Source organism: Laetiporus sulphureus (genome assembly GCF_001632365.1).
Source record: "Laetiporus sulphureus 93-53 unplaced genomic scaffold LAESUscaffold_13, whole genome shotgun sequence".
NCBI classification, from domain to species: Eukaryota; Fungi; Basidiomycota; class Agaricomycetes; order Polyporales; family Laetiporaceae; genus Laetiporus; species Laetiporus sulphureus.
The window spans coordinates 246429-263883 of NW_024468522.1; the positions used below are offsets into that span (position 1 = coordinate 246429).

At 51.6% G+C, this 17455-nt stretch overlaps 7 protein-coding genes across 7 annotated transcripts; 3 read left to right on the plus strand and 4 right to left on the minus strand.

Moving 5' to 3' along the window:
* The first annotated feature begins 387 nt into the window (after positions 1 to 387).
* LAESUDRAFT_724358 (uncharacterized protein) lies at positions 388 to 4472 on the plus strand. The gene is made up of 15 exons (XM_040908593.1): positions 388 to 554; positions 607 to 612; positions 679 to 761; positions 815 to 834; positions 885 to 939; positions 989 to 1408; positions 1459 to 1833; positions 1896 to 2053; positions 2128 to 2196; positions 2252 to 2411; positions 2484 to 2601; positions 2659 to 2891; positions 2948 to 3108; positions 3167 to 3919; positions 3976 to 4472. The coding sequence occupies exons 1-15, from the start codon at positions 437 to 439 to the stop codon at positions 4055 to 4057; spliced, it is 2811 nt and encodes a 936-aa protein (XP_040765631.1). The 5' UTR covers positions 388 to 436; the 3' UTR covers positions 4058 to 4472.
* Positions 4169 to 5639, minus strand: LAESUDRAFT_650178 (uncharacterized protein; the record flags this gene model as incomplete). The annotated part of the gene is made up of 2 exons (XM_040904224.1): positions 4169 to 5107; positions 5166 to 5639. The coding sequence occupies 2 exons, from the start codon at positions 5637 to 5639 to the stop codon at positions 4169 to 4171; spliced, it is 1413 nt and encodes a 470-aa protein (XP_040765632.1).
* A 1078-nt stretch (positions 5640 to 6717) lies between these two features.
* LAESUDRAFT_724361 (uncharacterized protein) lies at positions 6718 to 7412 on the plus strand. The gene is given in 4 exon segments (XM_040908594.1): positions 6718 to 6934; positions 6951 to 6955; positions 7020 to 7169; positions 7227 to 7412. 2 exon segments carry the CDS (start codon positions 7115 to 7117, stop codon positions 7331 to 7333), a joined length of 162 nt encoding a protein of 53 aa, XP_040765633.1. The 5' UTR covers positions 6718 to 6934; positions 6951 to 6955; positions 7020 to 7114; the 3' UTR covers positions 7334 to 7412.
* Positions 7413 to 7868: 456 nt separating this feature from the next.
* LAESUDRAFT_724362 (uncharacterized protein) lies at positions 7869 to 8823 on the minus strand. The gene is made up of 2 exons (XM_040908595.1): positions 8498 to 8823; positions 7869 to 8447 (listed from the first exon to the last, which is right to left on the minus strand). The coding sequence occupies exon 2, from the start codon at positions 8389 to 8391 to the stop codon at positions 8179 to 8181; it is 213 nt and encodes a 70-aa protein (XP_040765634.1). The 5' UTR covers positions 8392 to 8447; positions 8498 to 8823; the 3' UTR covers positions 7869 to 8178.
* Positions 8824 to 9309: 486 nt separating this feature from the next.
* Positions 9310 to 10560, minus strand: LAESUDRAFT_724363 (uncharacterized protein). Its single transcript, XM_040908596.1, has 4 exons — positions 10460 to 10560; positions 10070 to 10410; positions 9651 to 10017; positions 9310 to 9597 (listed from the first exon to the last, which is right to left on the minus strand). Exons 1-4 carry the CDS (start codon positions 10521 to 10523, stop codon positions 9548 to 9550), a joined length of 822 nt encoding a protein of 273 aa, XP_040765635.1. The 5' UTR covers positions 10524 to 10560; the 3' UTR covers positions 9310 to 9547.
* Positions 10561 to 10702: 142 nt separating this feature from the next.
* Positions 10703 to 14615, plus strand: LAESUDRAFT_811749 (uncharacterized protein). The gene is made up of 11 exons (XM_040914343.1): positions 10703 to 11037; positions 11102 to 11189; positions 11253 to 11634; positions 11686 to 11790; positions 11842 to 11910; positions 11963 to 12260; positions 12321 to 12722; positions 12785 to 12976; positions 13030 to 13590; positions 13647 to 13983; positions 14045 to 14615. Exons 1-11 carry the CDS (start codon positions 10928 to 10930, stop codon positions 14276 to 14278), a joined length of 2778 nt encoding a protein of 925 aa, XP_040765636.1. The 5' UTR covers positions 10703 to 10927; the 3' UTR covers positions 14279 to 14615.
* LAESUDRAFT_742662 (uncharacterized protein) lies at positions 14534 to 16933 on the minus strand (the record flags this gene model as incomplete). The annotated part of the gene is made up of 7 exons (XM_040911208.1): positions 16845 to 16933; positions 16606 to 16796; positions 15630 to 16222; positions 15479 to 15572; positions 15216 to 15429; positions 14799 to 15161; positions 14534 to 14738 (listed from the first exon to the last, which is right to left on the minus strand). The coding sequence occupies exons 1-7, from the start codon at positions 16907 to 16909 to the stop codon at positions 14534 to 14536; spliced, it is 1725 nt and encodes a 574-aa protein (XP_040765637.1). The 5' UTR covers positions 16910 to 16933.
* Positions 16934 to 17455: the final 522 nt, after the last annotated feature.

Consider the following 17455-nt stretch of genomic DNA (forward strand, 5'->3'; position numbering starts at 1 on the left):
CAATACAAGCAGACTGGCCATATGCTAGCCCACGCGCGCGAGGGCTGGAGTTCGCAGAATCGCACAGGACGCGCCAGAGGTGCGCAATGGCAAATCTGAATGTAAGGTTACTCACATAAACTCAGTCGTTCATTGAAGTTCATATTGTGAACAAGGATGATCAGCTGGTGACGGGCAAATGGGCAAATGTTGTCAAAAATCACAGTGCGCGATCGTAGCATCGGACTCTCGGCGATCTGCGGCTTGATGTGGCGGCGATATTCGATCGGTGGCGTCGACGACTCGGCAACATCAATCCTCGCCACTGTGCCGCTTCAATTACGCATGTGCGTGTGACCGCCATAACAGACCGCCATCTGCTCACAGTTCTGGCCTCTGCACCCACAGCATTTGCATCCTGCCTGGACAATTCGTCCGCGTCAACGCTCAACACACGATGCATATGTCCTCGCCCGAAGACTCGGATAAGTCGCACGATGTTGCGAATGCCTCCCAACATGTGAAGAAGAGGCGTACGGTACACCGAGCCTGCGACGTCTGTAGGCACAGAAAGAGTGTGTATCAAACCATTTATCCGAGATGATGCATGTTGACGAGCTCCGTTAGTTCGATGTAAGGCTCGCCGTGGTTGCTACGCATTCTCATAGAGCTGACGGATTGATCCTGAAATCGGCGCAGGTGACGGAACACAAATGCCGAACAACAGGTGCACTAATTGCATTACATATAGTTATCAGTGCACGTATGTTGAAGCTGCGCAGGTACGTATCTGCCTTTATATTGCACGGCTTATTCGGTACTGATTGGTGTTTAGAAACGAATTTCCAGCAAAAGGTGTGTTGAGCCCGCTTGATACCATTGAAGTAAGTTCACGGGCATATCAGATACATAGAGACTTTGGAGAATCGTCTGGAGCACATGGAGAAGCTTTTGGTCAAGGTGGAATGACCTTCTCACATAACGTCGGGGATTGCTGACTTCCATGTAGCTACGTTCAGACGCGGACTTGCCCAAGGAACCCGACAACCATTTGGATAATGCCTCATTCTTTACTGAGCGTGACGCTAAAACTGGTAGGCCCACCGTTGCGCGACGAGAGCAAGTTGTCCCCCGCACTGCCGCTTCTCTCTCTCCCGATGTAAGGCCTTCGGATCCGGACGAGTTGGAGCCCAGCGACGATGAGGTCATGGCGCAGCACACTCTTATGCAAAGTTTTAATAAAATGCGCATAGAACCGAACGTGCCCACATTCTTGGGGAAATCAAGCGGCATAATGTTCGTACAGAACGCTATGGACATGAAACAACAATTCTCCGGGATTGGATACGACGAATCGCCAGAGGGCACTCAGATGCGTCCGGAGATTCTTAATGGCAGTCATCAGCCGAAATTCAATGGCCGACATCCTGTATGTATTCTTTTAGTACTTCTACGGCGTATGAGATTAATCGCCTTCAGTGGATATCAGCCCAGACGGAAGAGCGGCTGGAACCACACAAACCGGGAAGCTTTCCAAACGAAGACCTCCTGTGGAAGCTCGTCAATCTCTATTTTGATTATCAAAACGTTTACATGCCAGTCCTCCATCGGCCTACTTTTGATGCCAACATCAGAGATAATCTGCATCTCCGTGACGAAGGATTCGGCTCCACCGTTCTGCTTGTCTGCGCTAATGGGGTCAGATTTTCTGACGACCCGCGTGTAGTTCTGTTGGACGAAGAGAGTGGCGAGAAGATTCCTTTTTCACGAGGATGGCAGTGGTTCAGACAAGTGCATATGATACGCAAGTCATTCCTGTCTCCTCCACAGCTGCACGATATCCAAATTTACTGCGTGAGTGGCAGATGCCTATCAGATCCGTTGGTTGCTTCCGCTGTTGACGTAAATCTTCACAGCTCATGGCCCTCTTCTTGCAAGGATCCTCTGCGTCGCATACGGTTCGAAACATTATCGGTATTAGCATTCTCATGGCCGAGGATGTAGGTGCTCATCGCAAAAAAGTCTACAACGCCAAGCCAACGGTAGAAGAGGAGTTGTGGAAACGTGCATTCTGGTGCGCGTCGATCTCTAGTCCAATCCTCATCGCGTGGACGAAATATGGCTAGTTTAATATGACGTGATATATAGGGTTTTAGTGCTGATGGACAGATCGATGAGCTCTGCTCTCGGACGACCATGTATGATCCAAGATGATGAGTAAGTAAACCTCGGAAGATCTTTCTCCTTTTCCTGCTTAACATTTTTGTTATAGTTTTGATCTTGATCTGCCTATTGAGTGCGACGATGAATACTGGACAAACCCCGACCCCGACCTTGCATTCAAACAACCAGCGGGGAAGCCGTCAGTCATGGCCTTCTTCAATTGCCTTATCAGGCTGCAGCGGATCCTCTTTTTCGCTCTGCGTACCATCGTAAGTGAATCACACCCATTCAATTGCATTCCCGGGATTCACTACCAACGGCCTACATTATTCACGTAACAGTATTCCATAACCAAGTCCAAGACGGTATTTGGCTTTGTTGGACAGCAATGGGAACAACACATCGTGGCGGAGATAGATTCATCGCTAAACAAGTGGATCGATTCTGTTCCTGATCATCGTGCGTTTGCTATTTTGACTATACTCTATAGCGTAGACTATTGACGCCTTGTGATAGTACGATGGGATCCCCAAAGAGAGAATATCACTTTTCTCAATCAGTCAGCTACCCTGTATGCGTCCTATTACATGTTGCAGGTGCTCGTGCATCGGCCGTTCATCCCGTCCCCACGCAAACCGTCTGCGCTATCATTCCCGTCTCTGGCTATATGCACAAACGCCGCGCGCTCGTGCACGCATGTCCTGGATATCCAGTATAAGCGTACCGGTACCCCGCTCCATATCAACATGGTATAGTAGTCTGCGGCTTTCCGGATCAGCCGGTTTTCTCATTTTGAGATTCACAGGTGGCATACTTTATGTCTGGGATCGTGCTGTTGCACAATATCTGGGGCGGGAAACAATCGGGGTTGACGGTCGATGCCAATGAAGAGATGGCAGAAGTCCACAAATGCATGAAGATGCTGAAATGCATCGAGCCTCAGTGCCACATAGCTGGTCGGCTATGGTAGGAGCTCGGTATCGTCTCATGCCTCCTTGCTTCCACTTATCTATATCGTTCATAGGGACATTGTGTACGGACTTGCGTTTGTTGGCGACCTGTCCCTGCCGAGCACGCCTGTGAGCCAGAAGCGCGGACGGGACACGGACAGCCCCGCGCCCTCCACGTCGAATGTTCCGAGCTTCGCGACGCCCTCTGACGTGTCCAACCCGGACGATACGCCGCGCAACATTGCGGGATCGAGGCGCGTGTCGAGAGACACGTCCTCCATGGCCCCATCGGCCTTCGTACAACCAGCGATGTCGCCGCAGGTTGCAGCTTACCAAAGCCAGGGCGCATCTGCCGATGGGATCGGGCAGATGGGCATGCAGGATTTTTCGCTACCCATACATAGCGATGAGCTCGGACGACTGCCGCTGCATCTTGGATTAGCGATGGACACCCAGGCCCAGCCACCAGTGGATCATTCGTGGTACGGCAATGACGCCGCCGGTCCATCCAGAATCGATTATTCTATGGCCTCTGCTCCACAGATAGGGCTCTCAACAGTTCCTATGAGTGTAAATGAGATGAATGGCGAGCTCCACCCGGCAATGGCACCGATGTTCATTATGCCGGAGCTGAGTTCTTATGACTTGACCTTCACGATGATGGCCGAACCGTGTGTGGCGGCGAGTGCTCAGCAGTACTTGTTTCAACCGGAATTTGTGCAGCATCCGGGGACGCCCGTACATGGTGGAGCCCAGGAGCTCGGCCCAGAGCTGAGTTTTCCGGAGAACACGCTGGCGATGTGGTCTGCTGCGCCGAATGGGTTCGAGTGAGTGTCTGCTTTTTTGGGCTATATTCGCTCTCATCATTAATGTGATTGGTGAGGTGGGAGGATTGGGACTCGTACATCAGTGGTTTCCTTGGTGTGAACAATCCCATGGCGTCGTCACGGCCCGTTGGAGGGTGATCCTGGTGGAGAGTGGACGTGTCGAGGATTCCTTATCGTGCCCTCGCTTGACGAAATCGAATACATTCATACAATTTACGAAAAGTCGGCGGACATTATCTTATCTACGGTTTATACCATGGCACCTGAGCGCGGCATTAACATATTAGCAGCATCTTTCAGCCTTTCCAGCATGAAGATATCGTGTTCTTTGGTCATAATCGCCCTTCGTTGGACACCAGGCGCCCAATGATCAACTAGACTGTCGTTGAGCATGCTTGAATACCTCCCCTTGCCATCTGCATCTGCCCAATCGAAGTCGACTAGCATTGCACGCCCAGAAGGCAACAACATTATGTTCGGTAGGCGCAAGTCACCGAAGACGATGTTCTCGGCGTGAAGTAGCGACATGGCTTTCTTCACGTCATCATATACGGTCTGCGAGATACGATTCCGACAGAGCTCGAGAGGCTGTCCATCACGGATGCGGTCCATCACGACCATGTATAGGCCACCGAGAACCTGAGAGCATGCATGGAGGGCTGGAGCCAGACCCTCCGCAGCAAGCAAGCGATGGGCTTCCGGGTTGTAGCGCTTGGTGAACTTGACCACAACCTCTCTCAGAGCCTCTGACGACGGATTCGAGCCAACGGGAGGCGGTTGCGGCATAGTCGCGAGGTAGAGGCCGTGACAACGCTCTGCGTCAGTTTTTACAATATCAAGAGCCTTGTTGGAGCGGGAGAGCTTGCTCTTGAATGTCATTTTCGGCAGGGTCTCCCCTAAAACAGGCGTCGGGTCTGGGAGGACGACTGCGATCAGATCCGATGGTGGGTTATTACGCGCCTCCTCATAATGTGCGCAAATCTCCTGCGCGGAGATAGCGAGAACATGGAGTATACGCGCGAGCCGCAGGACGTTCTCCTCGCCATCGAAACCGAGAAGAAGGTCTAGCGAGACCAACTTGTCAGCATATATGCCGTCCGTGAAGATCGCAGCGGAGATCTCGAGGCGGTTTGCCATCGTGCCGATCAGAATGATAGGGCAATTGGAATACTGCATGACGGCCCGGTACTAGGAATGATTGCGTCAGCTAAGACCGTATTTATAGAGTAGGAGCTGAGGAGCGCACGTCAGGTAATGTCAACATCTTCCTATACACAAGGATGCCCTGAAGCGATGCGTCGCCCTGGCCGTTCTCGTTCTTGCCTTCGTATACAATATAAATAGGCATACCCCAGGTAGCGTCGGGCTTGGCTTTCTTGTTGGCAAACTGATGCTGCCACTGGCCCTCCGCTCCCAAGATGTCGTCGATAGTGGTTTTGAGGTTTGTCTCCCGATCCATCTCCTTCCCGTAGAAATCGGTTGCGTGCACGATATACTCATGGCTATGCTTTAGGTATAACGCGCTGGGCTCCACACTGTGGAGATTCTGGAGGCGATCACTCAGCCGAGCCAATTGGGGGCTAAAGATCGAGGTAGGAGGCCCATAGTTCAGCGCTGGTCTGCCGGCATGGACGGCGTTGTAAGCCGCCTTGATATTTTCGGAGGTGCTTACGCCGGTCGATGGAGAGACGTCGGCTGCGGCCGCATCGATCAACCTCATCCGTTCTGACAGCTGCGTTTAGCAATCAACTGACACAGGATCATCCGAAAGTACCTTCTAGCACCGCCTTGCCTTTGACAGCGGAAAGCTCATGGACCGTGTCGCGCTCTTCCAAAACTTGAGGAATTTACAAGAATGGAAGTGAACGTTAAGTTTTATGCATATGGCGTGAGTCGCCTGTATAATCTCATACCTTCGGAAGTTAGAGCCACAAGATGAACGTAATTGAAATCCGGTTGCTGCTCTCCAAAGATACTCTGAATGGAATCGGTTAGCATATGTGGCTGTAAGGAAGCCAATTTATGCTGAAGTCGTTCGAGCAAATCCGGGAATGGCTGTATCTTCACATCGACAGGCTGATTTGTGCGTGAGCGAGGTAGAGACATCATTACAGAGTGCTGCTCACAACAAAAATCTTGATATCATCGCGGCCGATGTTCTGACATTCGAGCTCGATTTCATGTGATTCGCAGATGAGGACTTTGGCATCAGCGAGCTGCACTGTTGGTGTGACCTTGAGCTCAATGCTTTGAACAGATGTGTTGCCCGGAGTCAAAAGGACATAGACGAGTTTGATATCCATAGTGATCGCGGTTAGTCAGTGATCTTGAGGCCTTGAGGAAGGTATTGGTTGTAACGATGACGAGGTAATAAAAGGTATTGGTTCCAAATAACAGAAAGTTATTTGGCCATTTACACTGAGGAATTGCGCACGCTTACGTAACCTTGACACTGGCAAATTCGCTCCTTTGGGTTTGGCGTGATTTTTCATTACATAACCCTGCGCGGATGTGCTCTCCTTGGACATAGGAGATATTGACTGTCCCCTAGCCCGTCGGGCTCTACTGTCCTCATCTTCACTGTGTAACCACTTCAATGCTGTTCGCTGCCACATATGATGTTCATACAAATCGCTGCGCTTTTTCTCGCGCTTTTGCTGTCCTGCGCATTGCTAGGCGATTTTCTCGGTGGAGGTGAGCATCGTTTTTTGCATCTCCTCTGACGGGTTGTTGACGACGTTGCTGCAGAGGATCTGCTGTCATTGCTTTTGAATGCTTTCGTCACATTTATCTTTGGTGCGATCACTGAGGCTATCGATACTGTCGGTGCGCGTTCGCACTGCTCGACTTTATTCGTTTCAGCCGTCAGCGGTGCTTTTCCGTCAGTCAGTCTTTGTAATATGTATTAACTGAGGAGCTGGAGGCTTTTGTTGTTGTGCTAGGATCTCGTTCGATGCTTGCTCTGCATTATGGTGCTTTATATCAGTGCGAGGTCAAAAGGACCGGTTTCACATCTGGTTGGGATGAACAAATTCGATCTGTTGCTGTCGATGTTCCGTTACCTTTTCTCGTCGCTCGTCTTCCTTTTCATGCACTTCAGGAGTTAACGTGTATACACAACATCAACGTTGAACGAGGACGATGTTCATTGAATGGGCTGTGTAGTGCGTGGAAAGCTCATCGATGTTCGTTGTCATGCCCCCCTACACTTCCGTCTTCGACTTTCCTTGCGATGGGCTTCACCACATTGGTGTGACTTTCGCTGAATTGTCTGTATCTGGATGGCTGCTTGAATGATTCCCTTTAGTTAATCAACCATGCCCTCTTACGATGCCACCAGTTCACCTTGGAGTCGGCGATGGAGCTGCCCCAGGTGGCAACGTTTCTTCTGCGATCGCAGGTGTTTACGTTTGAACCTCTTTTTCGATACCACTCGCATGCACTCACCGGATGACACTGCCGTGTCTTGGCATATGGGCGACGCACTCTGTTGCAACGACTGTACTGTGACGATCAAAGAGCCCGTTGTCTTCGCCGGCACCCGTGATAGGATGGCAGTCTTATACCATGACGTAATTCAGATTAGCTAGACGTACACACATCCACCTGTGATTCTCACTTACCTATGGCTGCCTCCTGTGTAATGGAACATTTGGACACCCACCTGTTATTTGGAACCGGCGCCGACGCGCCAACTCCACCCAAGTTGTAACGATGACGAGGTAATAACGAGGCTTAACGAGGTGACCTAAAGCGAACCGTGAGGTTATCACGTGCCAGAGCTCTCCTGGCACGTGATGCCAACTTAGGCTCAAAGCGGGCTTGGCTCGGCTTTCGGTGGCTCAGCCGCTCGGCTTGGCCCGGCTCGGGCTTGAAAGCCCGGCCTTGGACAACACTAAGTGGAGGAGCCAGTCGAACTTGGTTTGTCCTGGCTTTGTCGTCACACTGTACTCGCTGCGTCCGCACGCCCGGGTCCGAATGACCAGCGGATAGTTCAGAGGCACAGCGTTACGAGAGAAAGAAATAGTCCGCGATATAGAGAGGATTGAGTACAAAAGGCATGCACAGTTCGCGATATAGAGAGGAAAACGAGAGAGAAATCAGGATCATTCGCGATATACAGATGATAGAGTACAGGCGATATATAGAGGATAAATGAGGAGTTGTCAACAGAACAGTTACGAGTAGTTTGAACATAGTGAAAGTCAATGAAGTGAAGATCAGTGAAGAACGTAGAGATAATGAGTTAGATGCGGACGTCATCGTCCTGTATTCCGACCTTGACATTTGATCGTCGGTTCTGGTCCTTCGATGAGTTTGGTGATGGTGAGTAGTTTAAGTTGTGCATGCCAATGTTTCCATCCATCTTTGTAGACGGCATCGCCGTTAGCATCACATTTGAAGCGAGTGATGGTACACTCTATCATGACGAAGTCGTTTTCGTAAATGCAGGCAGCGGGATACTGCTCCATCTTTGTGCGGGGCCAAAGCTTGTGTGGCCATCGAAGCAGTTTTTGAACGTGAGGGCCTAAGGGGAGTGAGCGTCGATTCATGACATATAATAGCAGGGGAACTCACAGACGGCTTCTGATCACCGCGGTAGGTGTGGCCTTGATAGCGGCCTGAAACGTACCACTAAACGATGTTAACTCACAGCCCATAAAATGTTGAACCATTGCAGGCCGATCCCCCGAGATGAACGAGGGGCTTTGTCGATGACAACAGATATGCGGGATTCATCGACCGTTCGCATAAAAACCAGTTGCATGTGAGACAAACGATCAAGCAACAGACAACAACAGATGGATGACGTGCACAGCGAACAGCAAAGATATCGGTCCACAACAGCCACTAAGAACCAGTTACACAGGTGCCGACAACGACAATCAGCGTGACAGGAGGAGACACACCCCACTGCAAACAACAGAGCAGCAAAAAAAAACAGCCACAGCTGTGGGAAAGCAGAAACGGGGTGCGCGTTCAGCCACAACTGTGGAGCGGGCAGCGGGGGTCATGATAATGTAATCACAGGCTCTACAATAGCTCCCTATAACCCGAAAATGACTAGGGTCATTCGGAACAACGTAGAGGAACCAAGCGGACTTCGTTCTAGGTCAAGCATTGTGCAGATGGTGAAGGATGCCGTGGAAATGAAGCTCTCTACCTTGACTGTGGATGTGCGAGATCGATATCGCGATTAACACTGGCGGACAAGGATGCTAAACGGATGGTACTACGAGTTCAACATCGAACAAGACGCTAGTTCTAACTCCGCGACAAGATGCATCGTTTCAATGTCCGACATACGAAATTCAACGACACAGAGGATACCGCCCGATGTACCTGGTATCCTGCCTCGCGACAGTTTCGCAATAGTGAATGCTGACTGTGCAACGTTTGATAGCCATAGTGGTCGGGTGCTCCAGGGGTAACGGGCAAAGCGATCTCAGGGCAAGACCGCCACCGCGTAGTACGTATCAAGATATCACAACTCATATACAAAGAGGACTTCATGGTAGACAAATTCGACCATGAGCGGATAGTCCTATCGCTGACAACCTGTAATTTGGCTTTGTGCAGCTACGGTGACAGGTAGCCCAGGATGGCACCAAATTATCGTCCCTTCATTCAAGCCTCCATGGGCGGGATCGGCGACTGATACTGTACAATATAGATTCCTGCATCAATGAAATCAGCGAAAGTGATTGCACGGATATCGCACAATGCCTACCGCCTCTGGGCACAGCCCTTTGGTCCTGCCAAAAGTCCACGCTACAATCTGGCTTCGTCGGCGAGCACGCAAACTCCAGCGTTGTGAACTCGTTCGATGGACAGTGGAACTCACTCGAGTTGCTCGGGCCCGCATGCGAGAACTCCAGGGTTGTGAAGAGCTGGCGTCGTTTCGCCGCACGGTGCCAAGTGTCAGGAATGTATCGCGCGATTTCAGTGGTGGTGTCCAGCTCCCAGACATCGACTGTACTGGGATCGCGCAGAGACACCTGCGGGTCGAATGGTTCTGTGTGGCGAGGCAACAACGCCGTGAGAATGCAGCGCTCCATCGCATAATCCAAGTTTCGGAATTGCACGATCGTCGACGTCTACAGTCCTAGCTTCAATGGTCGATCGTAGCATAATTCGTGCATTGCTCACCTCAGATGAGATAACGATGTGTCGATCGTCAGGGTAGACCGTCCCATAACTGGATCGCCACTGTCGGTCGTCCTCGCGCATCTTGCGCTGAGGGTCTGAGGTGTTAATCTGCAGTACCATAGGAGGAAAGTTCATGATCGGAGGAAACGTGTAGTTTCCGTTCCGCAGGACCTTGTCAAGGTTCACATATGGATTGGGTCGGCGAAGTGCTTTCCCGTAGTATGGAGGTTGCGGAGGCGCAGAGGTCGGGAGAAACAGACCTCCCGCGAAGACAATGATAGACAGGATGGAGGAGCAGATTGCGCCGATGCATGCCCAGAATACAAGGCGGTCGTTCAGGTCTTTCAGCATGTCAGATGCAACCAGATGCCAATCGGACCTTATGCTCACTCACTAGAACGAGACGACTTCGGTTGCACTTCACGTTCCACCTCGCCAGTATCTGTCTGTTCATCAGTGGCTAGTAAAACATACTCGTCCGTCTGCCTCGTCGTAACGTTTCAGGTGAGAGAAGTAGTTCACAGCCTTCCGGCTTATAAGGGAATCCAACCTGATGATCATCAAGGTTTTGACGCGAGCTTCAATGATTGCGGTCCCGCTGTGCTTCATGTTGCAACCATCGCGAGCTCAAATCGAATGGCAACTCAAGAAGCTAGACGCAACAGAGCAGCTACATGGTGATGAAGATAGATTCATTTCCATATGGCTTTCGGACAGTGAGCTCGAGCTTCCACGCGGCCTTCGGAACCTCAAAGTCACGCGAGAAACACGCGATCAGCCACAAGCGCGAACTCCTTGGGCTGTAGCGTGTACCCGTCTTGCATCGCATTTTGCTCTGCTGCTCCGTCTACGTACAACATGCCCGCCGAAGATATGTTGCCGCGGAATGGCCGCATTTCTGCAGAAAGCAGCTACGGTCATCGCTCGAAAGACGCACTGGCTCTCGTCCAGAAGTTGCGAGCTCTCGGGTCAGTCCAGCAGTCGCTCTATGTGGTGCAATAGTTAGCTGACAGTCTTTAATGCAATATGCAGTGCACAGGCAGACCTTGACCTTCCTCGTATTGCTGTAATCGGGAACCAGAGCGCCGGAAAATCTAGTCTTGTAGAAGCAATTTCCGGTGTGAGCATTCTCATCCACTATGTGCAGTACCAGTGTCTTTCGTACTAAGAGATGTTAACCTAGATTACTGTTCCGAGAGATGCAGGCACGTGTACGCGTTGTCCCATGGAATGCCGCATGACGCATTCGCCGAACGCGTGGCGATGCAGGATCTATATACGCTGGGAGTTTGACGAGACGGGCCAGAGACTGGACGAAGTCTCAGAGCGCCCGTTCGGCGATGCTATTACAGACAAAACTCAAGTAGAGCCTATGCTGAGGCGTGCTCAAGCCGCAGTGCTGTATCCTCACGTTGATCCAGCGACCATCCTCACCTCAACCATGGATCGCTTGAGTGGCCAGTTGGGTTTCGGAGGCAAGAAACCATTACTGTTTTCGAAGAATGCAGTTTGCATCGATCTTGCTGGACCGGAACTGACAGATCTCTCCTTTGTGGATCTGCCCGGTAAGCAGGACAAAAGGCAATCCACATGTATATCACTCAAATGATCACCAGGCATTATACAAAATGCGGACCCTCATACGGTACAGCTGGTGGAAAGCCTCGTCACATCACATATTACAGGCAATTGTTTGATTCTAATTACATTGCCCATGAGCGGTTGGTACAGCCTATCAGACTCTTGCATAACATACTTACAACTTTCATCAGATGATATCGAAAATCAAAAGGCTGCTCGATTGGCTAAAGAGGCAGACCCTTCAGGCTTGCGAACAATAGGTGATCCATGCTTAAACTCATTACCGTATAATTTGCTCAATATCTGATACAGGCGTGCTTACGAAACCCGACACTCTGGCCGTGGGGTCTACGAAGCTTCGAGAGGCATGGCTAGAATTAATTGAAGGACGCAGCGATACCAATAGATTGGTGCACGGCTATTTCTGCACACGCCAGCCCGATGACGCCGAGCGTGCGGCCGGCATCACTCATGCTCAGGCTCGCATTGCTGAGACAGAATTCTTCTCCTCCACCCCTCCGTGGTCGTCATCTTCTCACCAGCATCGGTTTGGAACCGCGAACTTGGTTAGCACGCTGAGCAACCTACTGATCAAATACATCAACGAGGCGTATGTTTTTTCTACGACATGTAATCTTACTAGTCGCACCAGTGCTGACATCCGCTACAGACTCCCGAAGTTGCAGACAGAGGTTTCACGGCAGCTCACCAAATACGATGCGGAGCTCTCCCAGCTGCCGCCTCCGGTAACGACTGAGCCGTCTGCATACGTGCTCGGTCTTGTTGCGGAGTTTTGCAAGACGGTACAAGCGTATATCGTGGGCGGGCCGACCACCGCTTCGCTCGTGCAGGAGAATCGACAAGCTTATGCCACATTCAAGCGAAGAATTCGATCTACTGCCCCGCCATTTCTTCCTTACCCATCACCACAAGAGTGCGGGCCGGACTCCATACAGTACTTGCAGATCGATGACGAACGGGATGATGACAATGTTGTGCATAGTGGCTCAGGAGCGGCTACCTTTCCTCCAAATTCTATGTATCTCCTGGACATGAAGAAGTATATCCGCCAGTAAGCATGTTATGCGGATAGCTGAGTTTACAGTCTCAATTAACTGATGCGGTATGGTGTAGATCGGTCACGCGGGAATTGCCATACAATGTGCCTTACTCGGCCAAGATGTCACTGATCCAAGATTTCCAGGATTCATGGGAACGTTTGAGTCGGGAGACGTTCGAAAAGGTATACCAGCAGTTCGACAGCATACTCACATCCGTGACGCACAAAGAGTTTTCTCAATATGCGCAATTACAAGCTAGAATAAAGTGAGTTTCCCTGCGCGGGGTCCGTGTAGCCACTCGTCTCATTCCTTTTTTAGTGCAGCCGTGCAAGAAATCCTCAAGATACGCAAAAAGGCCGCGTTGACGTACCTGATCAACATGTTACAGCTAGAGAAGACACCCTTTACCCAAAATGACCACTATTTGGCATCAAAAGCTAGTAGCTACCTCGCTCGCTATAAGGATGCGCGGGCTGGCAAGACGACCGCCAAGACGAATTCCGGATCGCGTGGTACGAGCATCTTCGGTGATCCCGCCCATCAGGCAAGAGGCGACCAAGACCATGCCTTCTCTTCATTCACCTTCGCAGTGCCCAAAAGCACGTCCAGCGCCACTGCACCTGCTACCTGTCCAGCATCTGGACGCATCTTCGGTGGTGGCGCGCAATCCGGATCTAGTGCTCCTCGACAATCCGCGCCCTCTTCCTTCTCAGGATTTTCGAGCTCCCAGTCCTCTAGTCCCTCCTTGCCGTCTCCCTTTGCGCCGATCAGCACCGCGTCCAGCGCCGTTGATGCCAAAGCCCGCCCAGCGTCCACAGCGAGCTCTAACAACACTCCGCAAGCCGGGTCCGGCTCATTTGGACCTGGTTCTTCTCAGAAGTTCGTGTTTGGTGAAAGCTTAATGTTAGTGATTCCTGCTCACATTTCGTTTCTAGGAGGGACCATTCACAGTCTGGCTTTGGCGCTCATTCAACGTCTGTCTCCGTTGATTACGCCAACTTCGTGAAATCACCATTCGTTCCACCCGCCTCAAGCACTGCGCAGCCCGTTCTCACATCTGCCGAAACGCTGCCTTTTGCCGCTCAGCCTGCACCAGAAGCAGATCTCGAGGAGCGTGAGAAGCTCCAGAAAGAAGCGTTGGCATTGCTCACCAAGCTTGGCTATACCGGCCTCGAAGTGGAAGACCTGGGCAAGCTCAATCCGCCCGACGAGTTCGAGGAAGAACTTGAGGTAATGGCCGAAGTCCGGGCGTACTTCCATGTTGCATACAAGGTATGTTGTATGGACTCTAAGCTCCGTCGATCGGCGTGCTGACTCCCTACGGCGTATTCAGCGGATCATCGACTACGTCCCGCTATGCATCGATCATATGTTCTTATACAACACCTCGAACAGTCTCCAGGCCTTCCTCATCGAGAAACTTGGTCTAGGATCATCAAAAGCTGCCGAACGCTGCGCGGCGTACCTCGCGGAGAATCCGAACATCGTTGCCGTGAGAAAAGAGCTGATGGCGAAGAAGGAGCGGCTGGAGAGCGTACAGGTCGAGCTGGACAATTTTGGGTTGTAGAGCAGAACTCGGTACCAAAAGCATATGATTTTGCACGATCTAGGTAGCTTCTTGACTATCGGATAGAGACATTAAGCACGGTTGTGTCGTGGATCCTTCAATAGCCTTAGCAAGATCAGATTACAGCAGCACAGCAGTACGAATACAAAGAAATAATCCGTGATAGCGACGAGAGATCATGCAGAACTAGCGCTACAACCAAATCAATCTACAGTGTCCAGGTTACCAAATCATGATAGTCGAGACCCATCCTTACTATTCAAGGCTGGCGTCTACAAGATCCCATCCTTCCTCATCTTCCTCGATGATCTGCTCCACATCTCGATGCTCTCTCCCTCCCATCCCACGCGCACGCGGCCGGGAAGGATTCGCCGCGGTAGCCTGCAGCAATTGCGCAAAGTCTAGGGGAAAGCTAGGTGGCGTGGGCGGAGGGAGCAACGGGCGAGTTGCATGAGACTTCCTGCATTGAGAACATTATTTAGCCATCTGATTCAGCAGGACCACACGGGATGATGCTCACTTGCCAAGCTCTGGACTGCAGCATACCGCCCACAGATTCCCGAGCACCTCTCCAGCCTGCGCGAGGGGGATCTCCACTACCTGCGTGTGCGCGAGGTAGCACACGTTGTACAGTAGCATCGCGAGTGCAGTCGTGAATGAGCTTCCGTGCGACGACGTCGTGCTAGGTGGCTCCTCGAGCTGCGAGTCCGCCATCGACGACGCGAGCGTGCTGGAACGTGAGCGGGTCAGTAGCGAAGTCGCGCCAGGTACGGCAGAGGTGCTGGCGGATCGCGAGTGGACGGAGGGACGTGAGGGCGAGGAAGATGCGCCTCCATTGGGCTGTGATGAGGCTGAAACGTGCAACGCGTATTTCGAGGAGTATCTGAAGAGTGCTTGTGAGATCGTTGAGTTCACCAAGACAACCAATAATACCCACCGTGCCCAGCCTCCGCTTTCGCCAGCTTTGATAGCGCCAATCCATGGAGTCCCGACACCTAGTAAACCAGTGCCTTTACTTGAAGAGGAAGGCGGAGTGCTAGATCTGCTCCACACGACCTCGAATGGAAGCTTGATGCCGAGATAGAACGCAAGGAGGGTGACGAAATGGACGGTGTGCGTCAGCACTGCGTTGATATGGTCTGGCGGGTATCCTGGAAAGGATATCAAGAATCAGAATGAACAAAAGATCAGTCCACGTACGTCTGATGTCGCCCGGAACCGGCAGTATGAGGCCACCGATGGTCCATTCACCCTTTGTACCAGCTTTGCCACCGAGTGGGGGTCGGCCGCCAACCTATACAAGCAAAGCGTAAGCATCCCATGCGCGGCCGTCGCATAAAATCAGACAGACCTCAACTACACTGAAGACTTCTACTAACTCCTGTACTAGTCCTGACCTCGCACGTGCCAACGTATCAGCGAGAGCGGCAAGCTGAAACGTCGCATCGTCAATTTGCCGTACCATCGAGTCCATTCCTGCACCGTGCTGTGCGGAACGGGAGTGCGCGAACGAATGTGGCGAAGACATGCTGGGTGCCAACAATGAGTTGCGGCCCATTTGAGGGGAGGTTGGTGTTGACCTCACGGTATGCGATGATGGTGATGAGATAGCTGAAGTGAAAGGAAGCGTGGAGCGCGATTGACGTGGAGTTGTGGTCGGTGTAGCGGCAGCGGAGGATTGCGACGAGACGGAATAACCCGAGGAACCTCGCCGAGGGACGACAGGTCGCGCTAACAAGGACTGAGATACAGAGGGTGTCGAGATCGGATACGATCCAGGAGGGGACGGGGAGTATCCGTGAGGAGGAGAAGTCGAGACTGTGGCTAGAGAATTGGTCGAGGGATGCGTCACACTATGCGACTGCTGGAACATTGAGTTGGCAAGAACGAGAGTACGTCGACGGGCGGCCAAGGTGCTTCGAAGCGCACGAACTCCCTCACGAGCTAACATATCGTCAGCGCACGATCACATGAGTCTGTGGAAGAGAAGGCGAGCGACGCCACAACAAGCGATCGTAAGATTATACATCCGACGAATGTGGGTCCATAGAACTTCCACCAACGCAGCTCGAACGAGCAAACGCAAAGGAAGGGGAGGGGGTTCGCAGATGGCAGATGGTCTTTGCACATCCTCACAACTTTTATGCTACCTAGCCAGCGCAAGAGGAGAAAGCAACACAGAAGCCTCCGGCTCGTGGAGTCGGCTTCAACCATTCGATGCCATTCATACCTAAGATCCTCTCCTGGCGCATGACCTCCAGCTCGACTGATCCGATACACACCCCTCTTTACTGGCAAATAGAGATAACTCACCAGGCGGTACTCACTCTTCTCATTCTTCTTCCGCAGACTATCCACCGCAGTCCATATCTCCTGGACGCGCTCCTCGGTGCACTTGAGGTCAGCCCTTCTTCTCCGTGCAGGATCCACGATTGTCTCTAGCGCACGCCGTGCTGATAAAATGTGCGCATCCCTATCTGTGGCTGCATGTTTGGTTTGCAATCGAAGCGAGAGCAGACTGGACTGTGTTCAGCTGAAGATTATATATAATGATCTCGCAGCTCACTGTTGCTTGAGACAGTTCTCGCAGTAGAACTGGCGCTGCTTCAGCTCGCAGTTTAAACATTCCATGCAATTAGTAAAAAGTCTGCGATTTCCAGCCCGAAGTGCAGGAATCTATGCGATGAGCGAGGGAGCTGGTACAATTGCAAGACTGAAGACCTCGCGGAATCGCACTCAACAGAGACTCTGACCGACACGATCACGTGGTCGGTCCTGAAAGCCACACACCCGCGCCACACAGTGCGAGAACGCTCAGGCTCTTGCGACATTAACCAACGACCGCAGTAGAACGCTCCGTGCTTTGAAGGACCGTTTCGCTCTGGGAATTCTTGCACAAAACGAATTTCGTGACTTCCGCGCATTTCTACACCGTTAATATTTCATTAACACATGCCTCAGTCGCAGGGATTGACACGAGGACCATTAGTTACCTGCAAGTTATCGAGTCGATCCGCTACAGCAAGGACGCCTCAAGCGACCCAAAATCGGTTAGCATGTCAGCTTCCTCTATCAGGTAAGCCGCCGAAAGTAATCACTAGCGACCTAGATGTTATTAAATCATCATCCCGTTCTCAGGCAATCGTGGCGACTGTTGTGCTTCGTCCTTCCGAAAGG